The 11,833-nt window shown below is 41.1% G+C and overlaps 1 protein-coding gene across 5 annotated transcripts in view; it reads left to right on the top strand.

The window, feature by feature from the left end:
- Window positions 1-11,833, top strand: part of col14a1a (collagen, type XIV, alpha 1a) — a 202,633-nt gene that overhangs the window by 176,859 nt on the left and 13,941 nt on the right. For 4 of the 5 annotated variants that reach the window (XM_048595780.1, XM_048595781.1, XM_048595783.1 and 1 more), the window contains 2 exons: window positions 3,801-3,872; window positions 9,644-9,679. In XM_048595780.1, the coding sequence (XP_048451737.1) occupies window positions 3,801-3,872; window positions 9,644-9,679 (108 nt within the window). Of the gene's footprint in view, window positions 1-3,800; window positions 3,873-9,643; window positions 9,680-11,833 lie in introns of those variants that run through there. The other variant, XR_007261919.1, reaches the window with a different exon arrangement.

The following is an 11,833-nucleotide window of genomic DNA, read 5'->3' on the forward strand; positions in this document are numbered from 1 at the left end:
TTGCTCAAGTTGGCTATATGTAAGTATGTGAATGAGTTGATTTCTTCATTTCCTCATAATTTTCATATTGTATAATGACAAACTATGGAGGATCTCTGAAGGAACTCATCGGGGCTTGACATGATAATCTCTTAATCATAGCAAACAGTCCAAACTGCACATTGTGCAGATCTATTGGGCCTTGTTATACTTAGCTACCATTAAAATGTTTGTACTTTTAGCCTGGATACTAGATATATGAGAATAAAGCGCACATAATGACAGTAGGCATAAGGGGAAAATTTTGAGCATTATGCCAATTCTAAAGTATATATGGCTTACATATTTTATTTTAATATTCCTGGTGCCTGTCAGTTGGTTTACAATTTTACTTTTCTGTTTTGCTTTGTCTTAACATCACTGATTCTGATTTTGTATTTATTTAAAACTAATTTTACAAATTCGTAGAATGAGATAGCTCAGAAGCAGTTCATTCAGTCCATCACGCCCCAGCTGCCTCTTTGAAAGAGCTATCCAAATAGTTTGATGCTTCTGCTTTTTCTGCCTTAACCCTCCAAATTTCTCCACTTTAAGTATTTACCCAAATCCGTCTTGAGAATTGCTGTTAAATTCAGGCAGTAAAACATTTCAAAGAGCAAAGAACTCTTTGGGATAGAGAAGGTTTTTTTTTGGCCCATTGAGTCCATGCTAGCTCTCTAAAAAGCAATCCATTTGGTCCCATTTCCCCATACTATCCCCATAGCCCTGTACACTTATTTCCCTCAAGTGCCCATCCAATTTCTTTTGCAGTCGTTCATCATCTCCACATACACAGAATATTTTAAAAATGAATACTCACATATTTACTGAAAAGTCACTTGGAAGCTAATTGTAATGTAAACACTTTCAAGCCTTCAGGAGAATCTTGACTGAACTTTAATACCCAGAATATTAACCTACCTGCACCCTGTAAAAGCATTTACTGACCTGCATATTTGCAGCATTTACTAGTATTGCAGGTTTATTTCATCCTTTATTTAAAAATGTAGGTATCACTTAAAGGAGCTATTGCACTGTAAACTTTTAGTAGACACTTTGGAATCCTCTTAAATCACTTGTGCCAGGTCAAGTTGCAGTTAATAATATGGATTAGTTTTAAGTTCCAGTGACTGGCAATGACTGCGGACAACTGCCTCTGAAGGCTTAATTGCCAACTTGATGCAGTCAAAATCATAATCTGTTCCCTCAGTATATGTGTTTACATAATCATCAGGATCATCTACAATATCAGTCAATCTACCAGCCAAAGATGCCTCAAAAGAGATAACAGATGTATCCTTCAGCTTGGCTAGCATTTTCGTCTGCTTTCTCATGAAGTAGCTAATTCAAAATGGAAATATTTACTCAGGTGATGTCTTTTCCAAATGAGAGACCCAATACATTTTATTCTTTTGAATCATGGCTACATGAAAATAGACAATATTCAAATTGAATTTTATCTGGAGTCTGAGTTAATTTAACTTTAATAAAGCACAGACTCCAAATATTGTAATCGATAAAAGAAAATCACACTTGTTTTTAATTGGAAGGAGAAGCTTCAATTATTGATTTATTTATAGACTTTATAAAGTGAAGGGTGTGAAGGCATTGCACAAAATTAGTGAAATGGTTCCAGAGATAGGGAACAATGGTTCTGTGGATGGAGAAGCTGGGGATGTTCTCTTTTAAGAAGAGAAGGTTGATAGGAGATTTGATAGAATTGCTCAAAATCATGAGGGGTCTGAATGCAAGAGACTGGGGTAAATAATTGCTCCCGTTGGTGGAAGGGTGAGAAGCAGAGGATACCAATTTATAGTAATTGTCAAAAGAGCCAGAAGTAAAATGAGGAAAACAATTTTACCCAGCAAGTAGTTAGTGAAATAACTCCACAAAGGCTGGTATCCTGTTACTAAGTCACCCTCTATTTACACATGCATAGTACATGACATGGACCCAGCTAGCACAGAGCTGGCTCCAAGAGTGGGCAGAATTCCTGATACTCCTGTTTATATCTGTCAGCCAGGACTCCCTGATTGAACCAGGTTAACAGCTCCAGTCAGGGAACTCATATTCTATGGCTGACCTCATTCCAGTCACTACAATTAGGATGTGGAATGCATGGCTTGATGGCATGGTGGAGGCAGGTTCAACATTAGGACAAGATGAGTTGCTCCCATAGAGAGCAGGCTGGGGCAGAGTGGACTGAATTACCTTCTTTTGTGTTGTGACCATTGTATACTCTAACTAATGCAAAACAAAACTTCCTAACTCTTTAGGAAAATCAGTGATTTTAGCTTAAAGCAATATCCATAAAATTACTTGTATTTTTGGTGCTCAGTCTATTTTTTCCAGTCATAGTAAAGATCCAGAGTGTTGATGTTTTGACCAATTAAAACTTAAAACTGCATTGTTTACTTGGAAACTGGCTCAGAGTATTTAAATGAGATCCTCCATGTTTAATAACCTCCTTTGCATGTTTTCATTTGATTATTTAATATGAGCATGTTCAATGAATCATTTATCATCAGCATTTAAATAGTTCATGTCTCTCTGTGATGTACCTTGTTATTTGCTTGCAATATAATTGACTGACTGCAGATCAGTGATCTCTTGCTTTGCAATTTGAAACTCTTTTTTCCAGCAATAGAAAACAAACAAGAGTGACATGTTGCCAAAGCTCATCATCTTGAACTTATCAGGACAAATACTAGAATGCCAAATTTTAACAGTAACAACAGTTTATGTTATGCGTAAACATGCTGATTTGTTGGTTAACATGTTGACTCTGATCACCCGAGCACTGTCATGACTCCCTGTTGCAATGTCTCAGCCAATCAGTATCCCTTCCTGCTGTTGTATAAATTATTGTGATTGTTTGTTTGAAATTTGGCATTCTTGCATTTTTCCTCACGAGTGCAGGATGAAAAGCCTCAGCAACGTATCCCTCTTTAAATGTCCTCTACCCACCCAATCTGTTTTGCTAAAGAATGACTGAGTCATGAGCTACCCAGTTAGAAACAGCTGTTATAAACATTAAATATTTGTCTCTTCATTTCCTTGACAACTATCACATTTACTCAGTATTCTGTCATCACGATAAAATACAACAGGTTTTAAAAGCCCCAGTGAGCATGAAGTATAGTTATTGTTTGAGGAACCATCTGGAGATTCCATTACTGTTATCCTTATCAAAATTATTTATCTTGGTATACTTGTTGAAGTAGACAACAAGCATCAGTTAAATTACCAATTATTAAAAGATGTGTGTTGGCTTTAACTAAATGTAATCGACTCTATTTGTCTAATTATAACACCCACTTCACAACTACCAATGTATCTACATAAAATACAGTTCTCTTCATTTATAAAGGTCATACTCTGCCTCATCACTTGGCAATTAGAAATTGTATTATAAGAATGCATTTATGACTTAAAAACAAATATTAATTTAAACTTATAAGCATAAATCTTCTGACTTAATGTTGTTTTGTGGAATATTTACACATTTCCATGTAATGAAACATTTTACACTTTCTGAAGAGCATCATATCATTTAAATGAAAAACGATAATTAAGTATAAGTGAAATTTTTGACAGAGTTCACTATGAAAGCCCAGGCTCTCCACACTATTATTGTTTTTACACAGTTATATCCTCATTCCCTTTTCCCTATGATTCGCCCAGTGTTTGTATTCACTAAACCTTCCTGAGTCAAGTTGTTTAAGTGTCTTATGCGTCTTATCTATGTTAGGAGTTTAACTTGTCATTCAATGGTTTCACAGGGAACTCCAGGTGTCCCAGGCCCTCCCGGAGCTACAGGCAACACAGGGTCCCAGGGCAGCATAGGATCTCCTGTAAGTCAAGCAGTAACAGACTGTACTTTGTGAAATGACAAATAATTGTTTAATTGCAACTAGACAGAAAAAGAGCCCAAAAGTCATAGCTAATTGATGACAAAAATATTCTTTCTCCACTTTAACTGGAAATATGCCTCTAATTTCAGACCAGTATTTGAATATTGAACATGGCAAAACATTTGTAATTGTCAAGTATTGATTGTAGCAGTTGAGCCATAGATATTCTGTTTGATTTAGAATTGATGTTTATTTCCAAAAAGATGTATTCTTCATAAAATTTATAGAAGCACATTACATAACAGTTCAAAGTTGACATCAAATAATGTGAATACTGATCAGTTCCTTTCAATGCAACACATACCACTCAGAGGTGCTCCACTACACTTAGAGTGTAAGATATACTTATAATATTTCCAATCCTAATAGATTTAAACACAATCCACTCCCCTTCATATGTATACTGCGCTTGAGATTCCTGGATTGTAGTCCTCTGTTTTAAACCTTTTCAGGAATCCATAGTGAAGATGTTTGTAGAAACTATTCCCTCTATTGCAGCACTGAGTGCCATGTACTGTAGTTTCAATGTCCAGCAGACACCTGAACAGCTATTGTGAAAGGGTAACTATATAAGGTAAGTGATGTGGTAGGATGGGGCTGGTGTTAGGGTGCCAGGTAAGTGGATGAGTGTTTAGGGTAGGCCATGGTAGGAGTTAGAGTTGGGTCAGATCTGGGAGGAATGTAATGTCGGGTCGAGTTGGGGGTTAGGATGAGGAAGGGTCTGCTGTTGAGCCTGGCAAGGGGTTTGTCTGGGTTGGGGAGGTGGGGGATGAGTTGAATTGGATGGCTGTGGGGTTGAAGTAGGAGTACTGAATTGGGTGTTTCAATTTAATAGCTGCCCCAGAGTTGGAGTAGGTTTTTAAGCTAAGGTTTTGGAGTAGATCTGTAGCTTGGGTTGTGGGTGTAGAAGTTGGTTGGCTCGCCGAACTGGTTTGTTGTTCTGCAGACGTTTCGTTACTGTGCTTGGTAACATCCTCAATGCAGCCTCTGATGAAGCGTCGGTGTGTTTTCCCGCCTGGTTTTTAAACTCTGGGGTCCGTTGTGATGGATTGCCTCACTCTCGGTTTCCTCCGTAGTGGAATGTATATGGGGTCGAGTTCAATCTGTTTATTAATAGCCTGCTTCATGGAGTGCCATGCTTCCAGGAATTCTCGTGCTTGTCTCTGCCTAGCCTGTCCCAGGATCTTGGTGTTGTCCCAGTCGAAGTCGTGGTTCTCCTTGTCCATGTGGATTGAGATGAGTGAGTATTGGTCGTGTCTTTTTGTAGCCAGTTGGTGTTCATGTACTCTTGTTGTTAGTTTCCTTCCTGTTTGTTTGATGTAGTGTTTCTCGCAGTCTCTGCAGGGGATCTTGTAGATGACATTGGTCCTGCCCATGGTGGGGTGTGGCTCTTTAGTTCAGGTGAGCACTTGTCGCAGGGTTGATGTGGGCTTGTGTGCCACTCTGATGCGCAGCGGTCGTAGAAGTCTTGTGGTGAGTTCTGACGTGTTCCTGATGTAGGGTAGTGTGATGAGTGTGTTGGGGCGTGTAGAATCTTTCTGATGCTGTTCCTGTAGGCATTTCCTGACCCAGTTCTTTGGATATCCATTATCCTTGAACACTTGGAAGATGTTTTTAAGCCCTCAGTTTTTTGCCAAGATAACCTGTAAGGTTAAGTGAGTTCTTAGACTTCAATGAATGTTAATGCAGGGTTCTAAATGCAAGGGAATTGTCCATCAGAATTTTCAATTTCCACACAGTCAGCTGCACCAGGGATTCCACCTGGTCCCAATGCATGCCTTGCCTATGCAGCTCCAATGACTATCTGGCCATTGGAATATGTGGACCATTCATTTAATGTCAAACACATAGCCCAGGGGATTTTGCATGGGTTCCAGCAGGTCTTTCCCCATTGTGTCTTTATTGCATCCTTCAGCTACTAGTCCTTGAGATGGGACTATACTAGTCTGAAACACTTGGTTGGGGACAAATCTTTGCACTGAAAGACCAGAAAATCAACAGCAAACTTTGTAGTTTAGTACAAGGAGGTGCTTCTAGATTCTGTTCCTTTTGACAATTTATCCACATTTAATTTGATGTGGACATGATGTAAAAGCAGATCTTTGTTTGGTGGAAACCATAATTAGGGCAGGTTTGATCTGATTGTGCTGATAATAGTGTTAGATGCCAACTCAAGATGCATTCCTGAAATGTTTGTCAAATGACCTCCAGCTTACAACTGCCCCACCCAACACTGCCACCATTGGTCATTCATTCATTCTCACAGAGACCTACCTTCCCACAGCCACTCAGAAAGCAAAGAGCTTCTTCATTATCCAATTGGATGGCACTTGACTCTCAGTCTAAACTGTTCTCACTCCTCCATCGCCAACATTTCTAGAACAGATTAAGTGGAAGTGTTTGAAGAAAACTGGAGTTGAACACCTGATGCTTGCTTGCTTTTTGCCTGACTTGCTTGCAGCAGTATCCAGGAGATTAACCTTCAATCCCTGGGGTCTTCAGGACAATACTGGAGGCTTAGCAACCCCTAATTCTGAGGTTTGAACACATAATAAGCTGTGTCAAAGGAGTATTCCTGAAGCTGCTTCCCCTGTGATTGAAGAAACATCTCCATGGAAATTTCCAGGCCATAACTGATATGATTTTGAATTTAAAGGCATAATGTTCCATCTGGAGACTTTGGAATGACAGGCAGGGTATCTTGATTGGATGAGAGGCAAACATTAAATAAAGTTTTGCAACTAAGTTCTCTCAAACTTCAGGTGGGTCAGTTTTCCCAACACCTATGGTCAGCAAATTGTTTTGCATTCATTAGTGTACCATGAATACCAATTAACGCCCCAGCCCCCTGGAATTATATGTCCCTCTGCAATCTTGTGGGGCAAAATGGGAAATATGTGTGTTCACAAACCTGACTATGTGAGGCGTGGGGTAGACTTCTCCAAACTCTAGTAAGTATGAATAACCAAGTTGTTTCTTTGCACAAGCACTTCCAGTTTCCCAAGGGGTGAATCCTGACTGGGCCATAAAAAGCATGCCCATGTGAGACAACCACACTGTCTGACACCAGCAAATATGACTGGGGCAGGCAAGCAGAGCTAAACTCAAAAGGGGGCTCAATGCAAAAGTCCATCTTGGTGCATGAGTCCCTGTTGTGTGTAAGCCTTTGGCGAAAAACTGTCAGATGTGTAGGTCCTCCCACCAGTGTTGCAAGGTCATTGAGCTGAAGGTGTGTGAGCTGCTGAGTATTTTAGCTCCTTTTATGCTTTAAGTGTGAACCTTGGCAGATGTGTGAGGCAGTATCAGTAGCTGCAATAGAGTGACAGACATCTATTGTGTATGAGATATCTGATGGAGATGCCTGGCAGCCACCTCCTGTATGACAGTCCTGTGCACTGGCAGTCTTATAACATCAACTCACCAGCATAGGAGCATGAAGCATTGAGTTAGTGGTATCCTGTAGATCGCAGAACATCTGCACTCTCTTGCTGCACTGGAGCCAGATTCTCTAGAGCTGCCCACAGACCCTGCTCTCCGCATACAGGCTGCTTCCATCAGTCAGGATGGCTTCTTGTTGCCAACAATAGGGAAAAGAACTTCTGTCCTTAATAGCCTTCAAGAGAACCTCGAGGTCATTAAAGCATGTTAGCCCTTTTTGTGTGAGGTCTCTGATGTTTCCTGGTGGGGGTGGCAAATAGAGGTTGACTGATGCAGAGTGGGATTGGGGGAGAGAGAGTGACAGACAGAGTATGTGTGTGTGTGTGTCTGTGTGTGTGTGTGTGTGTGTGTGTGAGAGAGAGCGAGAGAAAGAGAGAAAGAGAGAGAAAGAATTTGTGTGTGTGTGTGTGGTCATCGGTGTGATTCTAGACACTGCCATGTCGACAGTGTCGGGGATGCACAGGGTCACTACCCCTGGCTGTCTCCTGGTGCTGGTCCCGCCTACCATTCACGGTCACACCATTACAATTCATCAGATGAAGAAAAACCCGTGAGCGACACTGAAGTTTTGATTGACAGATGTGGAAAAAGACACCAAGAAAGTATTTAAAAGCATATTGGCCAATCTGAAAACAGCAGCTAATGTTCACATCGCTAGATTTGTTCCAGTTTGACAGTGGACAGAATCCTGAGGCACATACAGACTGAAAAAAAAGGGCTCATCATTGCCCCAACAACAGTGGTCTCTGCTTTCAGCCTCCCTTGAGGACAGCGGGCTCTGCTTAACAAAATCTGCACAGGACACTGACTTACTCCATATGTGGATGATCCAATGTTCACTTGAGACCATTAGTGTCAGACCATGGAAAACATCACATTGACCTGCCCAATAGGGTTTATTACAGGATGCACCTTATTTCTCACTCAGCATTTCAGGAGGCCATTCAATGAATAGTCAAACTACGTCCCAATATAAACTTTCCAAGTCAAATGAAAGTAGCAAAACTGGGCAATGAACAAGTTACTGGTATGTTTTGTTCCCTATTCAAAGGGCAATGAATGTACATCTAAATCATGTGCAGTGCAGACACTGCAAAAACTAAATGACACAGCAATTCCTCTGTTTATTATGTTTAACAAAAAACGTGACATTTCTTGAATTTCCAGGCTTCTCAATAGTCCCTGACAACTCTTCACAAGTTTATTGTCTCTGTTAATTGGACTGTTGTCTCCAGCAAACTTTTCAAACCATTCAGAGATGACATCTATTCAATTCAAACACTGAAGTGACTTTTCCAGACCACAAAGGCAGCGATTTCTTACTTCTTGTGGGGGGATTCAGCAAAAAGGTTTCTCAGCAAGTATAAATATATTTGGAATGGTTACCTTTCTTTAGTGGTTGGCCCTTGCTGGGACAGGTTAGGAAAATCTACACAGACTTCGTCTTTGATAGGAATTTTAAGCAGTTAAGGTCATTATTCAAGACTGGAATTGTGTTTTAGGAAGCCCAGTAATTAATTGTGTGGCACTCATTCACTGTACTTCATGCTTCTTGCAATGAATAGCAATGAGTTGCAGTTTCCATTTTAAAGATTACTACGACATCAAGTAACACAAAAGAATCCTGACACCGAGCCATCTGAAAAATGGTTCAGTAACTTCACACATTGTATCATGGTGGAGTGGACGCTGAAGTATGTTTATATTTTCCAGAGTTTGAGACTGCGGCCGGTCCTGATGGATGACCTGGGGTGGATACATGTTCCCCTCCAAATAAGTGTGGAGATGTTCAGACCATATGAATGAGCCTGACTAAATATCACAGTATAATATACAAAATGTACACATCAATGGAGAGTCGTCCAAGAATTTCAAGTAGAAAGTACTGATTCAAGGGTCAAAAAAAGTGCAGAATGGTTTAAAATCTTTGTAGTTACTGCCTTGCCAATTGTATTCTTTTTCAGCAGAGCTGCATGACTGTCATCATAGTTCCTGTGATGTAGTGAGTGGGTTATTAGTAACTGAAGACAAAAATTACTACCAGAACAGCAAAGGAAAAACAGTGATTTCAGTAACTGGTGTGACTTCCTGCGCATTGATTGTAAAAAGAAAGCTAGCATTTGATGCAGGTAAAGGGAGGCAATGTATGCAGGAGGGAGAAAGGAATAGAATATTGATAGGGTGAGATATGGAGGGATAGGAAAAAGCCACTGATATCTCTGAACTACGTTCATTTCTATATTAATCAATATTTACTGCTAATTTTATTACAGGGTCCACCTGGTCAAAAGGGAGAGAGAGGTCCAAGGGTAAGTTCTAAAGATTAGTTTTAGCTCGCAAAGTTTTGTAACATCATTGAATGTTAGCACAGTCACTTTTCTTCCAAGATGTAATACTCTTTTAGAATACAGTAATTGGTAAACAATAATGTAAACGTTGACTAATGCCAAATGCAGCAAAGTCAGAAGTTTGAAAATTAACATGACAAAATGTTTTACAATCTGAGTATCATTTATGTTACTTAAAGTAGTTATGATAACTTGACAAATTTCTGAGCAAGAATCGACCAAAGTTGTAGTCTATACTGTGCAATTTGCGTATGTTATCCAAATTAATTACTGAACAATAGGCTTAACAGCTTGCGTGAAAATCCTGAAAATTTAACCAAGCTGTATAGGTTTATCAATGGAGTTGATTGCTGTTTATTCTTGGAAAATATATTTAAACAAGTAATGCATGCTGCCTTTGAAATTAATATTTTTCATTTGCAGAAAGATATTTCTTGGATCCATTTAAATTACAAAGTTATTTTGCAAAGTGTGGGGCTAGAATTAATGATTTTCCTGCAACGATAGTTCCACTCGGGTGCATTATTTCACACTTTGAGGGCATCAGGATGAAAGCACTTTTAAATATGGAGGTTTTGTGGCACCGTTTGGAATGTCCTTGCCTCTGAGCCAAAAGCTCCAGGTTCAATTCCCACTCCGGGATCTTGTGGCAAATAGGATAAATATTAATCTGAAAATCCTTCCACCACATGTCAATAGCAGGCAGTAAGAGTAGGAGAGATTCTTAGTTAGTCATGCTATTGAAAGAAATTGGAGCTTCTACCATCACTATCGATATTTCTAGGATATTACATCTGTGTAGTACTTGTAGCAATGTATGTTGTCACAGTAACTTGGGCTCCAAATGACCTATAAAACTCCATCACTTTAATATTATAAATGAGCTAAAATTGGAAGTTTAACATTGCCAATTATTCTTTTGACAAATCTTTAATATGGTGTTTGTGACCGTCTAGTACTGTCACCTGACCAGAAGTGGCTTAATAATGAGATAACAAAGTGTGGAGCTGGATGAACACAGCAGGCCAGGCAGCATCAGAGGAGCAGGAAAGCTGACGTTTCAGGTCGGGACCCTTCTTCAGAAATGGGGGAGGGGAAGGGGGCTCTGAAAAAAATAGAGGGGGGGGGGGGGGCGTTGATAGCAGGTAGATAGTGGAGTGGATAGGTGGGAGAGAAGACAGACAGGTCAAGGAGGCGGGGATGAAGCCAGTAAACGGTGAGTGTAGGTAGGGAGTTGGGATGGGGGTTGGTCAGTGAGGTGGGAGAGGCGGACAGGTGGCAGAGAAGACGGACAGGTCAAGGAGGCGGGGATGGGGGTGGGGAGGGCGCTGGTCTTGGGATGAGGTTTGCAGTGGGGAAATTTTGAAGCTAGTAAACTCCGCATTGAGACCATTGGGTTGTAGTGTTCCAAGGCGGAATATGAGGTGCTGTTCCTCCAGTTTCCAGGTGGCATCGTTGTGACACTGGCGGAGGCCCAGGATGGACATGTCATCCAGGGAGTAGGAGGGGGAGCTGAAGTGGTTTGCGACTGGGAGGTGTTGTTGTTTGTCGTGAACCGAGCGTAGGTGTTCCACAAAGTGGTCTCCAAGCCTCTGCTTGGTTTCCCCGATGTAGAGGAGAACAGCAGATACAATAGACCACATTAGCGGATGTGCAGGTGCACATCTGTTTAATGTGGAAGGTTTTCTTGGGGCTTGGGCTTGGGATGAGGGTGGAGGTGTAGGGGCAGGTGTAGCACCTCCTGCGGTCGCAGGGAAAGGTGCCGGGGTGGTGGGGCTAGTGGTGAGTGTGGAGCGGACGAGGGAGTCGCGGAGAGACCAGTCCCTCAGGAAGGCAGATAAGGGTGGGGAGGGAAATATATCCTTCGTAGTGGGGTCAGATTGCAGGTGGTGGAAGTGGCCAAGAATGATGCATTGAATCCAAAGGTTAATGGGGTGATACGTGAGGGCAAGGGGAATTCTGTCTTTGTTTTTATTGCGGGGAGGGGGTGTGAGGGCTGAGGGACGGGAAATGCAAGAGATGCGGTCGAGGGTGTTTTCGACCACTGAGGGGGGGAAATTGCGGTCCTTGAAAAATGAGGACATCTGGGATGTCCGGGAGTGGAACACCTCATCT

The sequence above is a fragment of the Rhincodon typus genome, chromosome 4 (assembly GCF_021869965.1).
Source record: "Rhincodon typus isolate 14 chromosome 4, sRhiTyp1.1, whole genome shotgun sequence".
Taxonomy (NCBI): Eukaryota; Metazoa; Chordata; class Chondrichthyes; order Orectolobiformes; family Rhincodontidae; genus Rhincodon; species Rhincodon typus.